Source organism: Chlorocebus sabaeus, chromosome 24 (genome assembly GCF_047675955.1).
Source record: "Chlorocebus sabaeus isolate Y175 chromosome 24, mChlSab1.0.hap1, whole genome shotgun sequence".
Classification (NCBI taxonomy): Eukaryota; Metazoa; Chordata; class Mammalia; order Primates; family Cercopithecidae; genus Chlorocebus; species Chlorocebus sabaeus.
In genome coordinates, this window is record NC_132927.1 from 43513833 (window position 1) to 43540961 (window position 27129).

The window sequence follows — 27129 nt, forward strand, 5'->3', positions numbered from 1 at the left end:
TAGTCTAGCTAATGCTTTGTCAATTTTGTTTATATTTTCATAAAGTCAACTTTAATTTCATTCATCTTTTATGGTGTTTTAGTCTCAATTTCATTTGTTTCTCTGATCTTTATTATTTCATTCCTTCTTCTGATTTTGGATCTGGTTTGTTCTTGCTTTTCTAATTCCTTGAGATATATCACTATGTTGTTTCATTGAAATCTTTCTACCATGTTGATACAGGTGTTTATTGCTATAAACTTCCCTCTTAATGCTGTTTTTGCTGTATCCCATAGGTTTTTGTCTGCTGTGTTTCTATTTTTGTTTGTTTTGGGAAATCTATGTATCTCTTAATAAATTTATTGATCCATTGGTTGCTCAGGAGCATATTCTGTAATTTCTACATGTTTGTACAATTTTGAATGTTCCTCTTGTATTGATTTATACTTTTAGTCCATTGTGGTTGGAAAAAAATTTGATATAATTTTAGTTCTTTTAAATTTATTGAGACTTGTTTTGTAGCCTAATATGGTCTATCTGGAGAATGTTCCATGTGCTAGTGAAAAAAAAATGTGTATTATACAGCTCTTGGATGAAATGTACTATAAATATCTGTTATGTCTATTTGGTCTGAAATGCAGTTTAAATCCAGCGTTTCTATGTTGATTTTCTATCTGTATGACTTGTCCAATGCTGCGAGTAGGGTGTCAAACTCCCCAAATATTATTGTATTGGAATCTGTCTCTCCTTTTAGATAAATAATACCTGCTTTATAGTGGGTGATCCCATGTTCAATGCATATATGTTTACGATTGTTGTATCCTTATGGTAAATTGATCCCTTTATAATTATAGAATGACTTCTCTTGTATTTCTTTTTACAGTTTCTGACTTAAAGTCTGTTTTATCTGGTATAAAGGTAACTGCTCTTACCTGATTTTGGTTTCCATTTGCATCAAATATCTTGATTGATTTCTTCACTTTCAGTCTATATGTATCTGTATAGGTGAAGTGAGTCTCATGTAGGCAGCAAATAGTTGTTTTTTTTTTTTTTTTTTTTTTAATCCATTCAGCTTGTCTGTATCTTTCAACTAGGGAATTTAATCTATTTACATTTAAGGTTCTTACTAATAGATGAGGACTCCTGTCATTTTATTGTTTTCTGGGTTTGCTTACCCCTTGCTGCTTCTTTCTCTTTTTTTTTTTTTTTTTTTTTTTTGGGACGGAGTCTCGCTCTGTCGCCCAGGCTGGAGTGCAGTGGCCAGATCTCAGCTCACTGCAAGCTCCGCCTCCTGGGTTCACGCCATTCTCCTGCCTCAGCCTCCCGAGTAGCTGGGACTACAGGCGCCCGCCACCACGCCCGGCTAATTTTTTGTATTTTTTAGTAGAGACGGGGTTTCACCGGGTTAGCCAGGATGGTCTCGATCTCCTGACCTCGTGATCCGCCAGTCTCGGCCTCCCAAAGTGCTGGGATTACAGGCTTGAGCCACCGCGCCCGGCCTGCTGCTTCTTTCTCTTATTGTTTATCATTGCAGTTGGGTTGTTTTCTATATTGATACTCTTTTATTCTTTTCTCTTTCTCCTTTGTTAATCTGCTGTACCAGTGAGTTTTATGCTTGTGTGTGTTTTTATGATAGTGATTATTGTCTTTTTGCTTCCAGATATATGACTCCCTTGAGAATTTATTGTAAGACCAGTGTAGTAGTAATGAATTCTCTCCATTTTTGCTTGTCTGGGAAAGATTTTATTTCTCCCTTATTTCCAAAGGATAACTTTGCTGCATATAGTATTCAGAGTTAGAAATTTTTTTATTTCAGCACTTTGAAGATATTATCTCCTTTCTTCCTGGCCTGTAAGTTTTCTGCAGAGAAATCTACTGTTAGTCTAATGTGGATTTCATTATATATGACTTGATTTGGAGACCTTTGGACTTCCTGGACCTGGATATCCATACCTTTCCCCAGACTTGGGAAGTTTTCAGCGATTATTTTATTAAATAAGTTTCTTATGCCTTTTCCTTTCTTTTTTTCTGAAACTCCAATAATATGGATATTTGTTCTTGTATGGCGTTCCATAAGTCTTACAAGCTTTCTTTACTCTTTTTCATTCTTCTCTTTCTCTCTCTCTCTCTCTCTCTCGCTGGGTATTTCAAATGGCCTGTCTTCAAGTTCAAAGATTCTTTCTTCTGCGTTATTAAAACTGCTATTGAAGCACTCTATTGTAATTTTTTATTTCATTATTTGAATTATTCAGCTGCAGGATTTCTGTTTGGTTCTTTTTTATGATTTCTATATCTTCGTTGAATTTCTCGTTCTTATGAATTGTTTTGCTGATTTTGTTGAATTATAACTAGGTGGTTTTTTTGTATCTAATTGAGTTTCCTTAAGATCATTATTTTACAATTTCTTCTCCAGGAGTTCACTGATTTCCTTTTCATTGGAGTCTGTTACTAGAGATGTATTCCTTTAGTGGTGTCATATTTCCTTGCTTTTTTGTGTTTCTTGTGTCCCCATGTTGATCTGTGTGCCTGGTGGAACTATTGCTTCTTTCAGACTTTCTAGGGTGGTTTTGTAGAGAAGCCTGTAGTTGGCCTTTAGTGTGTTGGTTGCAAAGGGCATGGTGACTTTCTGGACAGGTGCAATGGTGTAGTCTCCATGCAGCTTTTTCAGTTGCATTCAATGTCAGCAGTAACTGTGAGTACTTCAGTGGCCTAATCCATAGAAGTTTGTGTTAGTGGTAGTAGTGTCATAGGCTGTTAATATCCTTGGTGTGAAGGGTTTTTGGAGTCCTCCTCTTCTTGTTTTCCACACAATAGGGAGAATCAGCTGAAGGGATCCCTCTTGGCGTTAGGTCTGACATGCCCTCCAAGCAGCTACAGTGGCACTAGGCTCAAAAATGGTGCTTGGAGTGACTGTGGAGCCAGGATCCAAAGCTCAGGGTCTTGTGAATGCATTGTGGCACCTGGTTCTTGGGGTTCAGGTTCATTCTCTGTGGCAGAGTTGGGTGTAGGTTACCCAAAGAACCAAGATTTATGACTCTGAGGCACCCCCTAGCAGCTTGGACCCAGGTGCCCTGGTTGTACCTGTGATTTTATACCTAATAGGTAGGGTGTAGTACTGACCAAACTCCAAGGAGAAAGGTTTTGGCCAGGGGAGCAGGGTATGGCCGCAGCTCAGGAACCAGAGCCAGTAGGGCTCAGCAGCAGCTCTGGTCACAGTGGATAAGGTACTGTGTAGTAGTGACTCTAGACCCCTGGATGGCGGGGCTACACAGATCCTTGCCTCAGACTCTGAGGCCAGGTGCAGCAGCAGCAGACACCTTAGAATGGCAGAGCACAGCTGTGGTTCGATCACCAGGGGGACAAGGATCAACACAGAAATGACTCAGCTCCCCAGAGAGAGAGGAATCTCAGCAGCTCAGACTCTAAGGGGCTATTGTCTAGCTCCAGAGAAGCAGGGTACTAGAGTTATTTGACCTGTAGGTCAGAGTATCTTGGCTCAATCAGCACTGTTTCCCTAGAATATGAGCGACTACATCAGCTCAGCCTGGGATGCATAGGTGCTCAGCTTGGCAAAGTGTGTGCCACACACTTTCTAAGCCTTGCCGTAACAGACCAATATGTCTGGAAAAAGGATGATTAAAGATTAGAAACTATCTCCAATGTCTGGATGGAGTTAAGGGAAACCAACAAAGGAATCTGCAGCACCCAGGAGCTAGCAACCATGAGATTTCCTTACTACCTCTTAGTCTGAAGGATCAAAGAAAGATGACGGTACCTGAACCTGGGAAGATTCATAGCTATGGGAGAGGACTGCCCAACAGCAGCTGTTGCCCTCAGTAGTAGAGATGCCCTAACTATCACCAAACTGCAGCCCAGGAGGAAAAGAGCAAGGAAAATGAAAACTCTACTTCTCTGTCTCCCTTCTACCCTCTAATATCTTACTGACCCCTCCCTTTGGCTGAGTCTCACCAGACGCCAAAGTGATGGGAACCTGTTTAAAATAGTCCATAGAGGTCAGCTTCTGGACTACAGCACAGAGTAGAGAATGATGATGTGATCTGGAGAGGCAAACAGAAAATGAAACAAATCTTTGTCTTTGTAAGGCTTATATTCTAGAATATATAATGTACTTAACATTGTACCTAGCATAGCTTGTGGGTTCAATAAATATTAGTTATTGGTAGTATTGCTTGCAGTAATAATATTATGGAGAGAAGATTTTTAAGATTTTTCTAATAAATTTCCTATTTTACTTTGATTATACTTTCAGTAGTAGGGTATTTTTTTTTCTTAACCATTCCCTAAGGGGTGTGTGTGTATATGTGTGGTTTATTTTACTTTATCTTATTTTGGTTGTTAAAATAACAACAACAAAACATACACACACATATAACATTAAATATACCATCTTGACGGTTTTTAAGCTTATAGTTTTGTAGTGGTAAATATATTCACAATGTAGGGACTTAAGATTTTAAATAGAGTCATGAGTCACTTAACGAAGATATATTCTGAGAAATATGTTGTTGGGCAATTTTCTTGTTGTCCAACTATCATAGAGTGTACTTACACAAACCTGGATGGTTTAGCCCAGTACACACCTAGTCTACGTGGTATAACCTGTTACTCCTAGGCTACATACCTGCACAGCGTATTACTGTACTGAATACTGTATGCAATTATAATGGTAAGTATTTGTTTATCAAAACAAAAAGTACAGTAAAAATATGGTAATCTTATGGGACCACCATCATATATGCAGTCCAGCATTGAGCAAACTATCCTTATGCAGCACATGACTATACTTATGAGGCAGACATCTTTAGAAAGTAATCTTTTGGCAGGGGGGGATTAATATTGTCTCAGGATTTTTTCTTAGGGGGAATTTGAAGCATTCCTTTTCCAAACTTCAGTCTAAATCATTGCCCCTGACAAGTAACTTTCAGATCACTTGTCTATCGATCAAATCTATCAGATGAATCTTACGGAAAAATGCTTTTCCCCATGTTGTAAGAAGTTAGCAGGGAAGGTTCTATCTCTTATACCATCAATATGAGAGCATAGACAATGAAAATCTTGTTTTTCATTTTCAAAAGTAATGTTTAACCTAGGTCATTACAGACACTGGAATCGTTTTTAAAGATTTGGTTATATTTGCTCAACTTCTATTATTAATTGATAGGTGAGAATATGTTTTAGAATATTTTTATGTTTTAGTATATTTTCAAAGGCAGTACTTAAAATATTTCTGGCTTGCCTTTATTTAACCAAAAAGTTTAGTTAATAAAGTACTGCATTTCTCAAACATCAGAACTTCAGTAATTTACCAAGGTGATTTTTTTGTAATTGTTATTCGTAATGTATGTCCTAGCAATTTTTTCACTTACAGACTCTCAAATCACTTTGCATATATTAGGAAAATGTACATTATTTGAGAGGCAAAAGTGGCAAATGTAAATGGCAGTTCTTCAAAAGTAAAGCAGAGCACCAAGAAAGACACCTAATAGTTATTACCTTAAAGTACATATAAAATCAGCTTAAATGAACCTGAAGCCTCTTTAGTGTGAGTGCACCTGTTTGTGGGTAACTTTTATTACATGGCCCAAAATGAATAAGACTGTAAGACTTTCTTTTATTTTTGTAATATTAAAAAAATTAACATCCTCTGCAGACTTTTCCTTTGCAGCAGCAAAGTACATCAACTGTCTTTTTCATGTTTATTTCCAGCCAACTCAGACAGTAATGCCAGGACAAGTCATGCGGGTTACAACAGGTGCTCCAATACCCTGCGGTGCTGATGCAGTAGTACAAGTGGAAGATACTGAACTTATCAGGGAATCAGATGATGTACGTCATCACCAACTCTTCCTGTGCTGTTGTTCCTATGGCAGTATTATGTCACAACCATTTTCTGCAATGTTTGTGAGATTAACCCAGTTTTTTGGGTTGTTTTGTTTTGTTTTTGCTTATGGTGGTATCTTATATTGTCGTATATGAGTCTCCAGTAAATAAGAAATTTCTTTAAGCTTGAAAATCTATTGTTACAGAGGGGTTTCTGTGATCATTTCTGTTATAGCAGAATTTGAACCATATTTGACCCAAGCAGTTTCACATGCAAACAAGGAAAGAAAGTACCTCAAGAAAGAAAAGCAGAGATATTAATGGTTGAGATACCTTCCAGAGCAGAGATATTAATGGTTGACATACCTTCCAGCTGAAAATTTTGCCACTGAGACTAGCTTCTGATAAAATGTCAAGGAGTTCATGAAATCAGAATTCACTAGAGAAGCATTTAACAAAGAGCACTTGGGCAAGTTATTGAATATTACACTAAGCCAAGCACTTGAACCAAATGACCCTTTCACCTCTGGTTTTCTGTAAGTCCGGAAAAAGTTGTGCCACCAAATGACAGCCTGCAAATATTAAGTGTATGTCAGTTCTACCTCCATTGCCTCAAGTAAAAGATGCTGGAATCTAAGCAAGCCTTTATCTCACTGAAAATAGTGGCAGGTTATTGAAACCAGAGTATAATCCAGTAATAAAAGTAAATAGATTCAACTGAGGTTTTAATAATCAGCTATGTTTCTTGTTTTGTGAAGAAAGTAAAGATATATTGTAAAGCTGAGGTTGAAAATAAACATATATTCTCCCAAGCTGAGTAGATAGTAAAATTGGCCATGCCAAGAGACAGACACTTTCCTTGATCTGGAGATTTTCTTTCTAATCACCTTTCCATATGTAAGGTTTATAAAATTCAACTCTTGGCAAACAGGTCACATTGCCTGCTGTTAAAACTGCCTAAGCAGATTTATTGGCATCAGGGAAGCCAGCAAAGCACTGAATTCCAGAACACATGCATCCACAGACTCTGCCAGATGACAAGACACAGTTCCAATGTCACAATATTATTCACAGCCCATAAATGTAAAATTGATTATTGCAATTAATGTACAGAAATCTACTACCAGGCAAACTGTAAGTCCTTTACTGAAATTTCTGTAAGTATCTGGTAACCTTGGCATGGTATTGATCCCATGATTCATGGGAAAAGAAGAAAGCTATTACCTCCATGCACATTCACTTTATTAGGGTAGCTATATATATATGTGTGTGTGTGTGTGTATATATATATATATAAATTTATAATGTATTATAAACAAGATTTAATATTTGAATTGGTACATTTTAATTTTTTTATTTATTGCCACCAAACCTTCTAATTTTTCAGGAACCTGTGTTAGAAATTCAGTGTTTTCAAAGGGTGTAGCAAATAATTGTCTTTTTCTCTATATTTGTATATATCCTGGGCCTATCTGATGGTAAAAGTATCAGAGTAGCTAAATTCTACTTCTCAGAAATTCTGTTTGAAATTACATGACCTGCTCTTATTATAGGGCACTGAAGAACTTGAAGTGCGAATTTTGGTGCAAGCTCGGCCAGGCCAAGATATCAGGTAACTTCAAAACACATAGAATATATAACCTACTTTTGTTTCTACATGATCGTTTACTCAGGAAACCCTGGCTACTATAAATCTTCAGCCATGTCAATTAGCCATTAATTTTCAGGGCTTTAACAAAAAGCAAAATGAATGTTATGAATTCTGTATCACATATCTGCCCTGCCTACTTTTTAATGAAGATAGTAAAGGCAAGTTAGTCAAAAGCAAGATGAGAAAGAGGTAAAATCATGAGCCTACATATTCTACAGTTAATTCTACTCCTAGATAATCCAGAATTACCCAATCCCACTCCTAAATAATCTGGAATTTGGTATTAACTCAGATAATACCAGAATTGGGTATTTACACAGTTAACTGATAGCATATGCTCTAGTGACTACCAATAATAATGGAATAATCTGCTCCTCCTTATATGCAAAGATGAAGCTATTTGCTATAATAAATAGTGCATATACCTTAAATTATTTTTCTTACAATGGAATATGTTTACCCTGATTCCATTAATACTAATTTGCTGAACATCCCTTTGTAATGAAGCTACACTTCTCCCATCCCTATGGCAGCACACCAAGGTGAATGTACCTCGGTAGCCACAGATCAGGACTAACCTAAGTGGTCCAAATGGAAATTATCTCTATAACTGTAACCTCATTAGCATTAATCTCCTTGCCACAAAGCTAGCCAGCTGTGGACCTCTTATTAATGCCACTAGATATTTTCATACGAATTCTTGCCTTATCAAAGAAAGTTTACAATTGGTATTTTTACTATAATGTAACACAAAACAATTTGCAAAGTAATTTTCTTCACAGGTACTCAGGAAAAAAAAAATTTTCAAATATGAAATAACATATTTTTCTTTAGCAGTAATATATTCAAATCCTATTTCTGTTTTCTGTTGTGTGATTTAACTTTTAAAATTAAAAAAGCATAGGATTTTTAGAATCCCTTCATTTCATTATTTTCCTACTACTTTATTTCTTAACTTTTTTATCCTCTTGAATGTCCTTTTTTTTGACACGAAAGTTTCCCTCTGAGTTGAGAAAACGTTGTTCTTAATCACACTGCTTATGGTTCTGCTTTGACTTTCAGACCCATCGGCCATGACATTAAAAGAGGGGAATGCGTTTTGGCCAAAGGAACCCACATGGGCCCCTCAGAGATTGGTCTTCTGGCAACTGTAGGTGTCACAGAGGTTGAAGTTAATAAGTTTCCAGTGGTTGCAGTCATGTCAACAGGGAATGAGGTATTAAAAGTAAAAATGGAGGGAGTGGGGAGTGGGCCTGTAAGATAAAGGTATTTCTGACATCTGTTCTGTGTTGTAAATAGAATGTTGTAGATTATAGATCATACCAGTGGGTCCACATTCTTACAACAGGGAAACAATAAATTGGCCTAAGGATAGTTTCAAGTTCAGAATATGAGAACAAGGAAGAACTAGTAAAAATTATGTATTATGAAATGTTCTCTTCTATTAGAATGAAATATTATAACCAATGGCGTTTCCACAAAGTCAGTACACATAAGCAAAGAATTTTAGCTGCTAGCTATAGATATTAAACTATGCAAACTCAGTACTTTTTCTGTTTAGACAATGAATTGTGCCCAGCCTGCTGCTGAAATGATGGGCCACTTCTGTGTGGGAAGTATCAGTGAATCAGGACGTCATGGCTAGTACTTCTTACGAAAAGTTCCATTTGATCTTTAATCACCAAGAGGGATTTGATAATCAGGGTTTTTTTTTCTCTCTCTCTCCCTAAAGATAGCATCTCTAGTGGCATGATATTTAGAATGGGTCAAAACATCATTTCATTCCTGATTTAGAAAAGAGAATTTAGTTCATCTCTTTCTGAGAACTATTAAAAAACTTCCCATTGCCTGTTTTGCTTAGGTTGTGCAAAACTTCAGTCAGAAGCTCTAAGGTCAAATAGAGAATACTAAAATGTGAATCTGCTGGAAACTCAAAACCTTTTAAAAGAATCAGAAACTATTGAGATTTTTTAAAGTATTAATAATTCCTTTGACGTTACTATTAAAGAAAAGATTAATGGGATTTTTTTTTAATCTCTTTGTTCTGAAAATAAACTCATCATTATTTTTAATTTATTGAAGTCTTGGAAATGAAAATTTTCAAAGGTCTTTTTATGACCTTATAGTCCTTTTGGTTAAAGCAAAAGAACAGACTCTTTTATTTTGCGAATGGATAGCTAAATCAACATTCCAGATGTGCTTACTTCCCACTATATATGCACTAGTCATTTCCAAAAACTATTGATTGACAGAAAACAAACATTCTTTTCAATTTGATCTACACAGTAATGATTTTAATATCCTTAGGACCAAATAACACTATATATAGCATCAGAAATAAATTTTTATTAAACTGGTTGACTCAATGAACTATTCTTTTTTATTATTTACTTAACATGCTTTGTGCATCAAGTAAGTTCACGGAGTTTGAGAAAGCTAAACAGCAGCACACTCAGGGACCAGGCGTGGTGGCTTATACCTGTAATCCCAGCATTTAGGGAGGCTGAAGCAGGGGGATCAATTGAGGCTAAGAGTTCAAAACCAGCCTGGGCAACATAGTGGGACCCTGCCTCTATTAAAAAATTAAAAATAGCTATGCTTGGTAGCACATGCCTATAGTCCTAGCTACTGGGGAGGCTGAGGTGGGAGGATCACTTGAGCCCAGGAATTCAAGGCTGCAGTGAGCTACGATGGCACCACTGCACTTTAGCCTAGGTGACAGAGTGAGACCCTATCACAAAATAAAGTAAAATAAGAATTAACACACTCATAAATAACTATTTAGTTAATAGGAAACTCTGTTTAAGCAATATTGCTTATATTTCTCTCTCATGCTTTTGTAGGTCTGGACTCAGCCTCTCAATTATCCACAGAGTATATTGTTAGTGTTTTGTTTAAGCTACCTTTTACACTCAGTTAAAACTAATTACTGGAAGTAGGCTAAGGTAATGGGATGAAAATAGAGATGGTATTATATCATGAAATCTAGGGAAGAATTTGTAGTCTTAGTTCCCTGCCCCTATAGAGCATATTATTCTTGAAGAAGCTTTGACTAATTCTACATGACTCATTCCCCTACTTTAACAGGGCTGCTATACTAAACTATACCACTGTTTTCCAAGAGAATAATGCTTCTAAATTATATAATCTTGGGTTCCATATAGCTCAACATTCCTCCCTTTCTCTTATTCAAGTTAGTTTTTATTATGACTCTGTGATCATATAGTTTAGTTTTGTTCAGCAGATAATTGGGTACCTCTGTGCCAGGCACTTTACTGGAAATTGGTGATAAAGGAGATAAAGCATATTATCTCTCCTGAAGGCTTGAAATTCTCAGATACCCAGAAAACAATAGCAAAAAAATATTATCTATTTTCAGAAAGGGCAAAAGACATTGCACTTAATGTGGCAAGGCCATAATTTACCCAGTCACAGTACAAACTTCCTTAAGTATTGGTTTTAGTTTCCAAAACCAATAGCTGGGTATGGTTGCTCATGCCTGTAATCCCAGCACTTTGGGAGGCTGAGGCAGGAGGATCGCTTGAGGTCAGGAGTTCGAGACCAGACTGACCAACATGGCAAAACCCGTCTGTACTAAAAATACAAAAAAATTAGCTGGGTGTGATGGCACATGCCTGTAGTGACAACTGCTTGGGAGGCTGAGGCAGGAGAATTGCTTGAACCCAGGAGGCGGAGGTTGCAGTGAGCTGAGATCGCACCACTGCACTCTAGTCTAGGCAACAGAGAGAGACTCCATCTCAAAAAAAAAAAAAAAGATATATATGGTTTCACATATGTCCACTTCTTGAATTTCATGTGACATATTGGTAAGCAGGACAGTTGCCTTGGCAACCCAAAGAATGCCATACAAGATGTCTATGTATACTCCTTAAAACCTACCCAGTATTTTGTTACTGTATGAGCTTGTTAAGGACCAGCAAATTATTTCAAAATTGGGAATATAGAGTTATCAACTATAGCTAACATGGAATAGCTGATTTCGATATTTGTTGATTTCAACAAACTGTGCATATTAAAATTTAGATATGCAACCTGTGGTGGCTCATGCCTGTAATCCCAGCAATTTGGGAGGCTGAGATGGGTAGATCACTTGAGGCTAGGAGTTTGAGACCAGCCTGAGCAACATGGCAAAACCCTAACTCTACAAAAAAATACAAAAATTAGCCAGGCATGATGCTATGCCCCTGTAGTCTCTGCTACTCAGGAGGCTGAGGCAAAGGTTACAGTGAGCAATGACCATTCCACTGCACTACACCTGGGAAACAGAGTGATACCTTGAAAAAAAAAAAAAAATTGAAAAAAAAACAGAGAAAGAGAGAGGGAGAGAAGGAAGGAAGGAAGGAAGGGAGGGAGGGAGGGAGGAAGAAGGGAAGGAGGGAGGGGAGGGAAGGGAAGGGAAGGGAGAGAAAAGAAAAGAAACAAGGAAAGGAAGGGAGGGGAGGGGAGGGCAGGGCAGAGCTGCTTAGGAGATGGGTGCACCAAAATCTCACTAATCACTGCTGAAGAAATTATTCATGTAACCAGATACCACCTGTTCCCCAAAAACCTGTTGAATTAAAAATTTTAAAAAGACAGGAAAAGAAAACTCATTCAGAATCCAAAAAAGAAAGAAAGAAAGAAAAAGAGTCTTGCCATTTTGCCCAGGCTGGCCTTAAACTCCTAAGCTCAAGCAATCCTCCCACCTCAGCTTCCCAAGTAGCTGAGACTACAGGCTTATGCTACCATAGCCACTTCACAGGACAGTTTTTAAGCCAAAATTATTAAACCAATCAAATCTGTCCATAGTCAGCTTAATGGAAATATTATAGTAATTATTTTCTAATACAATTTGTAAAACTCTGTATTTCTAAACCAAATTCTTAAAGACTCCTTAAATTATGTTTAAAAGCCCTAAATGTTTCTCTTCCCTTCTTATCTTGTAACCTAGTAAGCCAAGCAATTAGCTTAACTATCAGTTAAACCTTTTTTTCCCCAGAGTTTTGTTAAAAGCTATTTGGAACAGGAACATGCTTCATAAGAGCTCATTGACTTTTCTCCCTCTTTTTCTGTTAGACCTATTTATCTGAACTATCTGGGTGTGTCCATAATAACCAGAATTGCGTTTTGATCGATTAATAAATTAAGTTTTCTAGAAGACAGAGAAAGAAAGTGAGATGATTACCACAAATACGTAGAGAATTACTGACCACTATAAAAGTCTAATCATCTTCTCTTTGCAAAGAGTGGGAAAGCCTTAAAAGCAAGCAAACCCATTTCAATACGTGAGAAAGAAAGGAAGTCATTACAACCAGTTCGAATAGTGTCTTAGGCCCTTGATGATTCCATCAAGACTATAGCATTAATTAAGTCTCTAAAAATACTTTATAGTGAATAATCATAGTCATATCAAAAGTACTTCAAAATGACCACTGCAATTCCAAGTTGTCTTTGATGAAATTATGCTTTTTAGAAAGATAAATATGTGAAAGAGAAAACAGAAGCCAGAGTTATGCCTGGAGATAGTGCAAGTTTATTATTAAATGAACCCATGAATTCATTAGCTACTGGTCATTCAGAAGGGAAAAATAGCGCTTAAATATTGTATCTAAAGTCCTCAACAGTAAAGGTTGAACCCCTGACAGCTAACCCTAAAACCCAACAAGCTAGGATGGGTAGAGAGGAAATCTTTCCCAAAGCCAGTTTCTCATAGACAAAACAAAACTAAGAAAAGTTCTTATAGGCACACAACAATGTGGCCAGTTGACAGATAGGATGGCCAGTTTCAAATCTTAATACTAAGAAAAAAATTAATATAAATCCAATCATAACCAAACAATTCTGGAAACCTTATACTTATAACAAAATATCAGCTATCTTTGGGAGTTCAACAAAAAAAGAATCAGACCTCAAAACAAGGGCTGGAGTTAATCTAAGCATCATAGACAAGGAATCCCCCCAACAAAAAGGCAGAAGTGACCTCACTGAAATACAGTATAACCAGTAATATAACTGGTGGCAAGGGCTCCCGCCTAAGTCTTGGTAGGATTTTCATAATACCAAAATCCTAATAGAAAGACCACCTGAGAAACTTGTTGATCATACAAAATGGTTATATAAAAGTTTCTGAGGAAAAGAAAACATCACCTTGACAATGCTGGAGAGGGAAAAATAATTTTTCCTCAACCCTTATGAGTTCTTACCTGGGACCTCTATAAAAGATAGATTAACAAGAAAAAAACAGAAGTTAGTTAACATGTATACCTCATGTATATATGGGAGATACCCAAGGGAAAATTAGTAACTCCTAAAGTGTTGGCTGAGAAGTCTGGCTTAAATAACATCTTCAGCAAAGAACGATACATTCTTAGAGAAGTGATGAGACAAAAGAAAAGGACCTTGAGTCTCTAGGGCCGGCAATTTGTGGGAAGGCAAATATATGGGAAACTAATGATAGATTAAAGGCTAGTTAATAAAGTTTGATCTATAAATTCCTCTGGCGCCATCTGCAGGCTGATAAGTGTCCAAAGATTTATCCCTCGTGCCGGGCGCGGTGGCTCACGCCTGTAATCCCAGCACTCTGGGAGGCCGAGGCGGGTGGATCACGAGGTCAGGAAATCAAGACTATCTTGGCTAACACACAGTGAAACCCCGTCTCTAGTGAAAATACAAAAAAATTAGCCGGGTGTGGTGGTGGGCGCCTGTAGTCCCGGCTACTCGGGAGGCTGAGGCAGGAGAGTGGCGTGAACCCGGGAGGCGGAGCTTGCAGTGAGCGGAGATCGCGCCACTGCACTCCAGCCTGGGCGAAAGAGCGAGACTCCGTCTCAAAAAAAAAAAAAAAAAATGTATCCCTCCGGGGGTTGGGGGAGTTACTTTTGTTAATTTATGTCCTACTTTTAGGCAAACAGGAGAAAGGCATTTTCTTTCTACACCTGGGAAACAGAGTGATACCTTGTTTCACTCTGAAACAAGAAAATTACATTTTTCTTCTCAAGTGTCTTCAGCTCGAAAATATTTGTTATGTTGGCATATTTTCGGGTGGTATATTCTGCTACCCCTCAACAGAGTCTCAGTAGTGTTTCACAACTGGGAAGTCATAAGATTTTTATGAGGGTATTTATAGGATTTTGAGGACTAGGGTTGGCCATGGGGTAGTTTTAAGGTAGAAGTTATTAAACAAGGTCTGAACAAAGATTGGTCGGAATTTGTAAAATAGGTGAATTGATGGATCACAGTCTTATCTTCAGAGCATATGAATCCATGTGGAATTACTGTTAAAACAAGTTGTCCATGATCTTATCTTAAAGTATATGGATCTGAACAAGCTTGTGTTAAAAACAATTTAGTTGGCCGGGCGCGGTGGCTCAAGCCTGTAATCCCAGCACTTTGGGAGGCCGAGACGGGCGGATCACGAGGTCAGGAGATCGAGACCATCCTGGCTAACATGGTGAAACCCCGTCTCTACTAAAAATACAAAAAAATAAGCCGGGCGAGGTGGCGGGCGCCTGTAGTCCCAGCTGCTCGGGAGGCTGAGGCAGGAGAATTGCGCGAACCCGGGAGGCGGAGCTTGCAGTGAGCAGAGAGCGGGCCACTGCACTCCAGCCTGGGTGACAGAGCGAGACTTCGTCTCAAAAAAAAAAAAAAAAAACAATTTAGTTCAAGTTACATGTCCTGGTTTGGTACAGTTTAGCTGTTATGCAAATAATGGTATAGTTTGCACGTTGATGTTTCTGTTTTATTTCTCAGAAGGAAATAGTTTGTAGGCAAGGCAGCCAATTATAAACCTTTCACAGAAATTCTGACATAATACAATGAATGCTTAGAAATGTTTTGGGAAGTAGTAAAAGAGTGAATGAAAATGTAGGGTCAAGGAAGAGATGGATTCGAATATTTTTAATGATTGAGGCTTTTGGGAAGAGTGGGCTACAAAGGGGAAAACAAAGTTAAATGTTTAGGCCAGGCGCGGTGGCTCACACCTGTAATCCCAGCACTTTGGGAGGCCGAGGCAGGCAGATCACCCGAGGTCAGGAGTTCAAGACCAGCCTGGCCAACATGGCAAACCCCCATCTCTACTAAAAATGCAAAAATTAGCCAGGCATGGTAGTGTGTGCATGTAGTCCCAGATACGCAGGAAGCTGTGGTAGGAGGATCGCTAGAACCCAGGGGGCGAAGGTTGCAATAAGCTGAGATTGCACCACTGCACTCCAGCCTGTGCAACAGAGTAAGACTCCATCTCAAAAAAAAAAGTGGGAAGATAGTGGCACCATTGATAATACCAAAAATGGGAAATTGAAGTTGGTGACTTGATATGGAGATGATGGGTTATGTTTTGTTTTACCTTGTATTTTTTTCTATTGAAACTATAATAAATTTCAGACATCATTCCCAAGATGACTGGAAGTATAACAGAAAATAAGATTCAGTTTTAAAAGGAAAAATTGTGAGTTTATTCTAGTATGTTTAACCTTATACTCTGACATTTAATTCTGTATTGTTGTCTTTGAAATTATTTAAAATGCACTGTAAATCCCACACCCTCATGTAACTAGCTATTTTTTCATTTTGTCAGTTTTACAGACAAATAACTGGTTCTCCAGTGACCTCTAATTTTCCATTATTTCTGGAACTGTTTGCAGCAAAATAACAGAGTGGAACATAAATAGCAAAGAAAACACCCTGATAACAGAGGAATCTTATTTACTTGGTGGTCAGCACCCTGCTTTGAAAAAAAATGACATAATCACACAGTTTTCTTTCTAAAGCAACTGGTTTGATTAATGGAGTTAAAGAGCTGCAAGCCTTGCCCCTTATAAAATTATAATCACTTTAATAACTGTGTGTTAATTAAGATCAGAAAATTAATCTATGTTAGCATTGCAATAGCAATTTTCGAAGCACTGCCAGTGAGTAAGAATGAAAGTGAGTTACAATGTCACATGGCATCTGATTAAGTAAAATTAGTACAGTATTCAAAGGGAAGACTCCCTGGTGACACTGAATAAGATGGTCAGAGTTTTCCTCTAGCCTATTGTAAGGGGACAGTTGGTTGCAAAGCTACTACTTTTCCAATATAAAGTCAAAAATCTGGCCATGTAGTATCACCAATGAGTCTGAAGGAAGATTGGGGCTTGTGGTTGTTGTCTGGGAGAATTCATATATTAAGCTCTGGTGTTGGCCCTATTAGTAGCTATAACATCTTAAATGTGCAGGCTTGCCTTTAACCTCCTAAAATAATAGTCCAGGTTTTCTCACTTCAAATAAGTACTTTTTTTACTTCATAATTTCTGAAATCAAAGCATATCTTAAAACTTGTACATAAATTGTTGTAAGAATGTGTCTGTGTGTGTTAAGAACCCATTACTCTTAGGTATTTTATAATCTAATAGTCTGTGTTCACATTATAAACTGATTTCATCTGTACTAGCATCTAGGGGTAACAATATGAGAACAATTGGGAGGAAAATAGGTGATCTTTTGACATCATATGTCATCAAGAAAGGAAAGAGAATCAAATTTATTGTACATTTATCTGCATAAACTGAATGTTCATTATCTCACTCCTAACAATTACCTTGCAAGGTAGTTATTATTACTATATTTTATAAATGAGAAAATTAGGACAAAGAATTTTGTCAACTTGAATTTGAACCCTATAGGAATCCAAAGCTCTTCCTACTATACAATCTGACTACCTCATTGGAACATCCTAAGATATAATAAGCTTCTTTAATTTTCTTCATAGACATAGTAGATATTAAATCTCTGAAGGTTAATTCAGTTCAGAATAATGGAATTGTGCATACATGTAGCTAAGTATTACTTAAGTTTCCTAGTATCAGAGACAAAATATGTCTTCTGTCCTTCACATAAGCTTAACTTCTTTGATACTGTTGACCCCACTTCAGAAAAGAGACCAAAAAGTTTGAAAGAAAAGATAAACTATTATTCTGTTCAGACTTAAGGATATCATGTCACACAATCTGTACCTCAAATATTCCCAATGAAAGATAAATTGGAAAATAATATTGGGAGAAAAAAAGGTAATTGTTTTATTTAGTTTGGCCAGTATCTCCAGAGCATTATTATCAAATTGGAGCCCAACCTGGTAAATGTCTGAGTGTTTTCTGACTTCCATAGGGACATTTTCTCATCCTCCTATACTTTCAATATTTATTTAAAGATCCTTTGGGCATTCACCTTCAAAATGCCAGATACCATTGTAGGTGCTAGATATGTTAAACTCAGTTTAGTAGATTTTTTTTTCATTAGAAATATACAACATTATCCTAATAGAATAATTTGTGGTGGTTTTTTGGCTTTGTAGCTGCTAAATCCTGAAGATGACCTCTTACCAGGGAAGATTCGAGACAGCAATCGTTCAACTCTTCTAGCAACAATTCAGGAACATGGTTACCCCACAATCAACTTGGGTATTGTAGGAGACAAGTAAGTATTTGATGTTATTCTGAAAAGTTTGTATTTGTACAAATATGAGTTTTTGGAGTACTTAGTAGGTGGAGTTGCTGCTAAAGAGACAGAAATTTAATGTCATAATTTTCACTTATCTCATTCTTCAGAAGCCAAAAAATTATAGAGGTATCTATGTCCTTTAGAGATAAAGATTTCTTAGAATGTCTCTGAAAACAAGAGAAATACTTTACTTTCCTGTAGGTGTGTTAGGTTTCAAAGGATATTTTTGTGATAGTTTTGGTTTTATCCCAGTGGAACCAACAGTGATGGCATTATTCTGATTCACATTTTTACTTTCTTCAAGAAAGACAAGAAAAACATAGGTAAGAAAAGAGAGATTGTCGAAGTTAGCACTACCTAATTCTTTGAAGTTTAAGTACAATTTTTTTCTAGAACTTCTATATTGATTTTTATATCTTTATGTAACCCGTTTCTCCAGGCTTTACCTACCTGAAAGTACAAAGGGAAGCACATTGACTATAATTATTCAATTTTTAAGAGCCTGTTACCCCCATCTACTGAATTAACTCAGCCCTCTGCTAAGTTTTCTAAGTATTTCTGTGAATCTCTAGTTCTGTCTCATGTGTGATCAAAAGCAAGTCTACACTTTCTAAACATCCCAGCATCATGCAACACTGCTGCCTGGCTGTCTTTCAAAAGGCACTCTTTCCAGTTCACTAGAGCTACACCTGCTTTTAGTAACACTCAAATATCAACCCAATGGAGACAAGGCTCAGAGACAGATCTGAGTGATAAATACATGATGTATCTATCACGCATAATCCCCTTTCTCTTTTATCACTACCTCATCACTGAGTAGACCTCATTAAGCATGGATCCTTCCTCCCTTATGTTGAGTACTTTCCCAAAACTCAAATGTGCTTTTGAAGAGGTTCTGACCTATCATTCATAAGGTAGACTCTGACAAGGCATGCTATGAACTTTATCTTAGGCTCAAACTGGACACAGTCTAACCTAAGCTTGTCCAGGCCAGGCGCAGTGGCTCACGCCTGTAATCCCAGCACTTTGGAAGGCCAAGGCGGGTGGATCACTTGAGGCCAAGAGTTCGAGATCAGCCTAACATGAAGAAACCCCATCTCTACTAAAAAATGACAAAAATTGCCTGGGTGTGGTGGTGCACACCTGTAATCCCAGCTACTCGGAAAGCTGAGGCATGAGAATCATTTGAGCCTGGGGGGCGGAGGTTGAAGTGAGCTGAGATCACAACACTGCACCCCAGCCTGGGAAACCGAGTGAGACTCTGTCTCAAAAAATAAATAAATAAACAAACTAAGCTTCCCTAACCCTTGGCCCATGGACCACGTACAACCCAGGACAGCTTTGAATGTAGCCCAACACAAATTCGTAAACTTTCTTAAAACATTATGAGTTTCTTTTGAGATTTTCTTTTCTTAGCTCCTTAGCTATCATTAGTGTATTTTATATGTGGCCCAAGACAATTCTTCTTCTGATGTGGCCCAGGGAAGCCAAAAGATTGAACACCCCTGGTGTAAACCTTGGACACAAGCATCTTGCCGGTAACCTGAAAGGTAGTAGCTTTTATGTCATCTATCCTTTTGAAGTTCTCTTCTTTCCTCCTGATTTTTTTTTCTTTCTCTGAGAATACTGGAGTAGAAGCTGGTGTGTTTTCAAATGTCATTCTTTTAAAAATCTTCACCATTTGTATTTACACGGATGTTTAGTTCTAAAGAAGTTTGGCCGGGAGTGGTGGTTCACGCCTATAATCTCAGCACTTTGGGAGGCCAAGGCAGGTGAATTACCTGAGATAAGGAGTTTGAGACCAGCCTGGCCAACATGGTGAAACCCCATCTCTACTAAAAATACAAAAATTAACTGGGTATAGTGGTGTGCACCTATAATCCCAGCTACTAGGAAGCTAACACAGGAGAATCACTTGAACCCAGGAGGTGGAGGTTGCAGTGAGCTGAGATCGCACCATTGCACTCCAGCCTGGGCAACAAAGTGAGACTCCATCTCAAAAAAAAAAAAAAAAAAAAAAAAAGAAAGAAAAGAAAAGAAGGAAGGGAAGGAAAGAAGGAGAAAGAAAGAAAGAAGAAGTTTATCATTAAGTAGCAGGCAAGTTAGAGCCCATGCTAATAAAGCCAGTGTACAGGTTACCTAGCATCACCCTGCCCAGGACCTCTCGTCCTAGGAAGAGAAAGTAAAGCCGGTGTACAGGAAGGAAAGGGGGGAAAAAGCCAGTTATTTGAATTTGGGCCTTAGCAGTAACCTATCATTTCAGGTACAAGTACCTAAAAACTATCCTATCCAGATACACCTTTTTCAAAGACCAAAACCAACTTCTGAGAAGAGAAGGGATAAATCCAAGAGTTTGAAAACACAAAGGCAAGCAGGCTTGAAACTTAATGAAACAAACACCAGATTCTTAGGGTTATTTCCCTCCTACCAATGGCTCTGGCCGTACCTCTAAGTACATTAATGAGCTCTAAGAAATATTACAAGGGAAAAGGGAGCTTTTAAATTATTTTTACCCTAATTTATTCTGGACTATAATTCTGTCCATTCTCCCTCTTACTGTTATACTTTTATACCTTTTTAAAAAGAGGTTACTTAATGTACTATATATACTGCCATTATCTTGACGTACTCTAAAGGCCAAAACATCATTGAAAGGTCAACATGTTGGTATGCTGATATTTTTCTGGGATCCACACTGTTAATTTGTGGTGGACATTTCCTAATAATGGTGATATTGCATTTAACTCTAAAATATACTCTGAAAACAGAATAAAGAACAACAAAACTATAAACAGGTTAAGGCAATTCAATGAATGTACAAATCTCTAGTGTATACCCTTTTCTTGAATTGTAATACCTTATATCAAACTGAGAACAATTAAAAAAAAAAAAAAAAACTGATGCAAATCTAGGCTTTCTTAGTCTTAGAGTGCTATACTGAAGGGGTCCAGAGTGAATGGTGTAGAATGCAGAGGTGGGATGTGGGAGGAAATAATTTATAATTGTTCTAATGGAAATCTGTGCTGGGAGTTTAGCAAAGAAAACAAGATATTTAATCTGTAGCCTATTGATATTCTGTGAAGGCTGCCCTCCTTCATTCTTCTTCCTATTTAGCCATTTGCTAAGGAAAGCAAATATTGTTACACAGAAGCATCTGAGTAAAGCTCTCCAGGGAAACAAGCAGAGTCTGTCTCAAAAAAAAAAAGGTCAATAAGCACAGAACCTTATTCAACTATGACAGATAAGGGTAGAGAGTGACAGCTCTATTTGTGTCATTAAAAAAGGTTTGAGTCTGGTTTTTAAATTCTATATGATTCTATTTCTCAGCTCTTATTCTTATCCCCTGTCATAATTTTGACAATCAATGTAAAATAGAAGGTAAGACTTTGTAACTCTTTGAAGTGAGTTGGACTAAATGGCCTTTGCTTACTATACCTTTTATTTAAAAAGAGGTTAATTTGCAGCTGGGCACGGTGGTTGACGCCTGTAATCCCAGCACTTTGGGAGGCTGAGGCGGGCGGATCACAAGGTCAGGAGATCGAGATCATCCTGGCTAACACGGTGAAACCCTGTCTCTACTAAAAATACAAAAAGTTAGCCAGGCATGGCGGTGGGCGCTGGTAGTCCCACCTACTCGGGAGGCTGAGGCAGGAGAATGGCGTGAACCCGGTGGGGCGGAGCTTGCAGTGAGCCGAGATCGCACCACTCTACTCCAGCCTGGGTGACAGAGCAAGACTCTGCCTCAAAAAAAAAAAAAAGAAAAAAAAGAGGTTAATTTAATAGTACTATGAAGATTACTGGAGGGATGCTTCAAATACCTGAGAATTAACAACTGTATTTGAAAATCATTCATTTATAAATATTATGTATATATTAAAATACATTTCTTGTTTTCTCACACTGTTTGGCACATAGTACTGTTGGAGTTCCTATAGTCTTTTTCTTTAAAGAGACACATTTTGAAACCCAGAGATGTTAAGTAACTTGCCCGGCATCATACTACTAGTTAGTGACAGAGATAAAAATGGAATCTAAATTTCCTGAGATTGACAATCCATACTTCTCTACCTGAGATTGACAATCCATACTTCTCTACTATCATTATAAAGACAAGATATTGTATACCTGTGTACTACTGTGGCCTGGATTGGTCAGAGTTTTATAAATCTCTAGTTTCAAGCTAGAACTTAAAGAATGAGTAGGATTTAGATAGGAAAAGAGAGTGTGTTAATCCAAGTAGGAAACAGAATGCGCAAAAGTAGAGAAGTAGAAACAAATACGGTCTAGAGAATTAGAAATGAACAAGAGGTTCAGGTAGAAGGATAAGACAGGTAAATTGAGTAGAAATTTGAGCCAGATTTTGAAAGGCTTTGCAATTTAGGCAGAACTACCCAATTCAGTTAAATTTGAAGTTTGGGTATTTTTTTATTTGGGTTTTTGTTTTTGTTTTTGTTTTTTTTGCAGAATTGACATAAAAAACTATTATTTTAAAAAGATCAGTTGACCTAGATTTATCATATAAGCTAATGATAGAAGAGGGAAAAAAAAATAAGCTACTGATGGAGACTGGAAATAAGGAGAACAATACAGTTTGTTTACTCATTGTTTATTCAGTCACCAGGAAGTATTGATTGTGTACCGGTGAATCATCTGGAGATCTTATTGAAAATTTGATTATACTTTAACAAATCTGGGGTGGGCTGAGATTTTGCATCTCTAACAAGCTCCGAAATTATGCCAAACTGCAGGTGTGTGGATCACAGGAAGTATCAAGAATATAGTAAGATCAGTCATGCATCTGCTATGAATTTTAAGCCAAAGGCTATTGAAGATACAAAACTGAAACAGATATTGATCTTGCTTTTGAAGAATTACAAATTCCTAGCAGTAAAAATATTTTAGAAGGTTCCAGAACTTAAACTCAAATTTGGAACTATAAGAAGAAAGAGATTAAATAAAGAGAAATAGTGAAGATGATTATGTAGAAGAGAGCAGTATCACAGTTGAATTATCTTTGGATTACAAAGCCTCAAAATGGTATGTGTAGGTAAACACAAAATGCCTGGAAAAGCAAGCTGTTAGGCCTCTTTACCACAATTTTATATTCCTGTGTAGCAACATATTTTTTCATATCTTCATTCTCCGTTCAAAATCTATTATTTCTTGGCCTTTATAGCTCTTTTTACTATGCTCATTCCCCTAAATTTAGGTTTCCCTGTGGCTTACCCTTGGCTTTCTGTCCTTTTCATTCTGTGTGCTAATGACTGACTACCAAATCTAATATCCCCAGCCCAAATATGAAACTAGTAAAGCCTAGATATTTTGAATTGGCACAAATTTATGTGAGTTTATATACTTTTAAACACAACCCTATTTCTACTTTTTTTTTTTTTTTTTTTTTTTTTTGAGACGGAGTCTCACTCTGCCACCCAGGCTGGAGTACAGTGGCGCAATCTGGGCTCACTGCAACATCCGCCTCCCGGGTTCAAGTGATTCTCCTGTCTCAGCCTCCTGAGTAGCTGAGACTACAGGCACCCACCACCACGTCTGGCCCCTGTGTCTACTTTTTTCCCAAGATATATTTTATTTGAAAAAGCAAGTTGCAGAATGAGTTTAATTTTATCTCACATTGAATAGCAACTGAACAAACATGTATTTATAAATATGGTATATGCATTGGAAGAAATTTATATGTAGAAATACCCTATACACCCAACTGTTATTTCTAGTAGTAAGAGTTTGCATATGGGGCAGAAGTTAGAGAATTAAAAGTGATGGTGAGGGCCAGGCTCAGTGGCTTACGCCTCTAATCCCAGCACTTTGGGAGGCCAGTGCGGGCAGATCACGAAGTCAGGAGTTTGAGATCAGCCTGGCCAATATGGTGAAACCCCGTCTCTACTAAAAATACAAAAATTAGCCATGCATGGTGGTGGGCGCTTCTAATTATTTTTTAGAGATGGAGTTTCACTGTTGTTGCCCAAGCTGGAGTGCAATGGCACGATCTCAGCTCACTGAAACTTGTACCTCACAGGTTCAAGCAATTCCCCTGCCTCAGCCTCCCGAGTAGCTGGGATTACAGGCATGCACCACCACACGCAGCTAATTTCGTATTTTTAGTAAAGATGGGGTTTCTCCATGTTGGTCAGGCTGGTCTCAAACTTCCGACCTCAGGTGATCCACCTGCCTCGGCCTCCCAAAGTGCTGAGATTACAGGTGTGAGCCACCATGCCCAGCCACTTGTACTTTTTTTAATATTTCTGAAATACTTGAATATTTTTACCTTGAGGATATACTGCATTTCTTTTATAATAAAAGAAACTCCTAAAAATTCCACTTATGCATCATTAAAAATTTGGTAGACCAGTATTGACAAGTGTAATAAAACTTTACAAAACAGACAAAAGAGGCAAGTAGCTCATCTAAGTAATCTGAATCTAAGTAAGAGCTATTAATACTATTAAGTGTATAATGCCATAAACATAGTGATAAGTAGGCAAATTAAAACAGAAACCAAAGTCTTGCTGCATTCTAAGTAAAATCATAATATTTTGAAATACAACAAAAGTTTAAATCAAAACTTTTTAATCAAAACATACTTAAATGCAAAATCTTAATGTCTATATTGACTTTGAATTGTGTTTCTCATACTATTTTGCAATTGCTCAAATAATAAGACTTTAAAATTTAGCCATAGTATATATTTGTAGAACTTGACAGATAACTAATATAATAGAAACCTTGGCCTACCTACATTTTGTTTTCTATAAGCATAAAAAGTATTTCATAGCTGTGTTTTTTATTTTCCAGAACCCATGGTAATAAACTGTTCATAGTAGATATTTTCCCCAATAGATGATAGGTTGGCAGCATCATTGAATAAAAAGAAAGAAGGAAGGAGGGAAGCAAGGAAAGGAGGGAAAAAGTATTTCATAGCTGTGTTTTGTTTTCCAGAACCCATGGTGATAAACTGTTCATAGTAGATATTTTCTCCAATAGATGATAAGTTGGCAGCATCATTGAATAAAAAGAAAGAAGGAAGGAGGGAAGCAAGGAAGGGAGGGAAGGAGGAAGGGAGTGTTGGCAGCATCATCGAATAAAAAGAAAGAAAGAAGGGAGGGAGGGAGGGAGGGAGGAAGTCTTTAATGTTACCCTTGACAAAATATCAACTATTTTACCTCATCTAGACTTCTACAAAATAATAATGTAATATATTGGCTTTGAATTTTCAACCTCTCATTATAAATTCTTTTTCCTCATTTTCATGTTTTTCCTTCTTCTCTTGATGTCACAGTGCCTTTCTATTCTTTCCATTCTTTTCACTCAAATGCATTCTTCATCTATTTACACATTTTCAACTTTGTAAATTTTAGAGGCTAATGTGCAGGTTTGTTACATGGGTATATTGGGTGATGCTGAGGTTTTGAGAACCAATGATAACATCACACAGGTAGTGAGCATAGTACCCAATAGTTAGGTTTTAGGCCCCTTATCCCCCTCCCTCCTTCCCTCCTCTAGTAGTTCCCAGTGTCTATTGTTGCCATCATTATGTTCAAGAGTACCCCGTGTTTAGCTCCCACTTATAAGTAAGAACATGTGGTATTTGGTTTTCTGTTCCTGCATTAATTCACTCAGGATAATGGCCTCCAGCTGTATCCTTGTTGCTGCAAAGGACATGATTTCATTCTTTTCCATGGCTGTGTACTATTCCATGGTGTATATGCACCACATTTTCTTTACCCAGTCCACCACTGAAGAGCATTCTTTGTCTCTGCTGTTGTGAATAATGCTGCAGTGAACATAAGAGTGCATGTGTCTTTTTAGTAGGATGATTTGTTTTCTTCTGGATATATAACCAGTGACAAGATTGCTGGGTTGAATGGTAGTTCTCAGTTCTTTGAGAAATCTCCAAACCTCTTTCCACAGTGGCTGAACCAATCTACACTTCCACCAACAGTGTGTAAGTGTTCTCTTTTCTCTTCAGCCTCACCAAGATCTATTATTTATTTATTTTTAATAATAGCCATTTGGACTGGTGTGAGCTGGTGTCATTGTGGTTTTGATTTGTATTTCTATGTGATTAGGAATATGTTAAATGATCATATCCCTAATCATATGTTCATATGTTTGTTGGCTGTTTGTATGTCCTTTTGAGAAGTGTCTGTTCCGGTTTTTTGCCTATTTTTTAATGAATCTGCCTTAAATATGGGAAAGCAGATGTCCTAGTTTTCTTTTCCCCAAGACTGGTTCAATAACCTATTAGCCTCCTTTAGTCCTCCTAGACAGTGTGAGCTACTGTAGGGGAAGAGTTGAAGACAGAGAAATGTAGATAGGTAAACAAGTACTGAATGCTGTATGTGCTAGCCAAGCAGCTGTGGCCAGAACTTACTTACTAAGATATTGGTCATTTGAGCACCTATATTCTTCTCTGTTACTGCTGTTTTTTTTTCTTTTTTTCTCAGTTTCCTGATAAATATTTGCTTTGAGAAGTTGTTGTCTTGTATGGCTTAAACAGGGTGGAAAAAGGATTTGTGAGGATTGGGCCAGAGTTGTTTTCTTTCCCACCAGATAAGCTCTATGAATACTAGGATAAAAGTGTATGTTGGTAAACACTATATCCACAGCACTTAGTAGGGATACATTAAACAGCCCTGCTATCTTTTCCTATACCATTCTGTCTTTCCATGAAACCTAGAAACTTTCCATTATACAGCAGTCCAAAAGAATCTTACAGGGCCCCTTCAAAGTAAGTCCAAAAGCCTTGGCCATAGGAGCAGGCCAGAAAGTATGGTACTGACAGTAGAGTTGCATTCCTAAGACACATGCCCCAAAAATGTACAGTGTAAAGCTTTGTGGCTGGGTGGTTCATTTTATATTTCTGAAGAGAAGCATCTCGGGAGAAATTCCAAATAGATTTAGCAGGCTTTTAATTTAAAATATTGAGGAGCAGCTCTCTCAGGCTTGAAAAGGTCTTACAAATTTACTTCTTGAATATAACAAGCGGTAATCATTATCCAAATAGGTAGAATCCACTTGGGGAAATTTTTTTTTAATAAATTTCAGCATTAATTGAGTTTATATAATTCCTCAAACTGATTTTAACTATTGAATAAGAATTCAACTTTATGACACCTCAGCAATATAGCTTCTGAACTGCCAACTTGGACTTTCTAGCCTTTCAAGGCCTAAGGAAG

At 37.4% G+C, this 27129-nt stretch overlaps 1 protein-coding gene across 3 annotated transcripts in view; it reads left to right on the top strand.

Moving 5' to 3' along the window:
* The window catches only part of GPHN (gephyrin), a 740280-nt gene that overhangs the window by 663735 nt on the left and 49416 nt on the right, over positions 1-27129 (top strand). For all 3 annotated transcript variants that reach the window (XM_007987015.3, XM_073011087.1, XM_073011088.1), the window contains 4 exons: positions 5707-5826; positions 7374-7432; positions 8534-8687; positions 17793-17914. In XM_007987015.3, coding sequence (XP_007985206.1) covers positions 5707-5826; positions 7374-7432; positions 8534-8687; positions 17793-17914 — 455 coding nt within the window. The remainder of the gene's footprint in view (positions 1-5706; positions 5827-7373; positions 7433-8533; positions 8688-17792; positions 17915-27129) is intronic.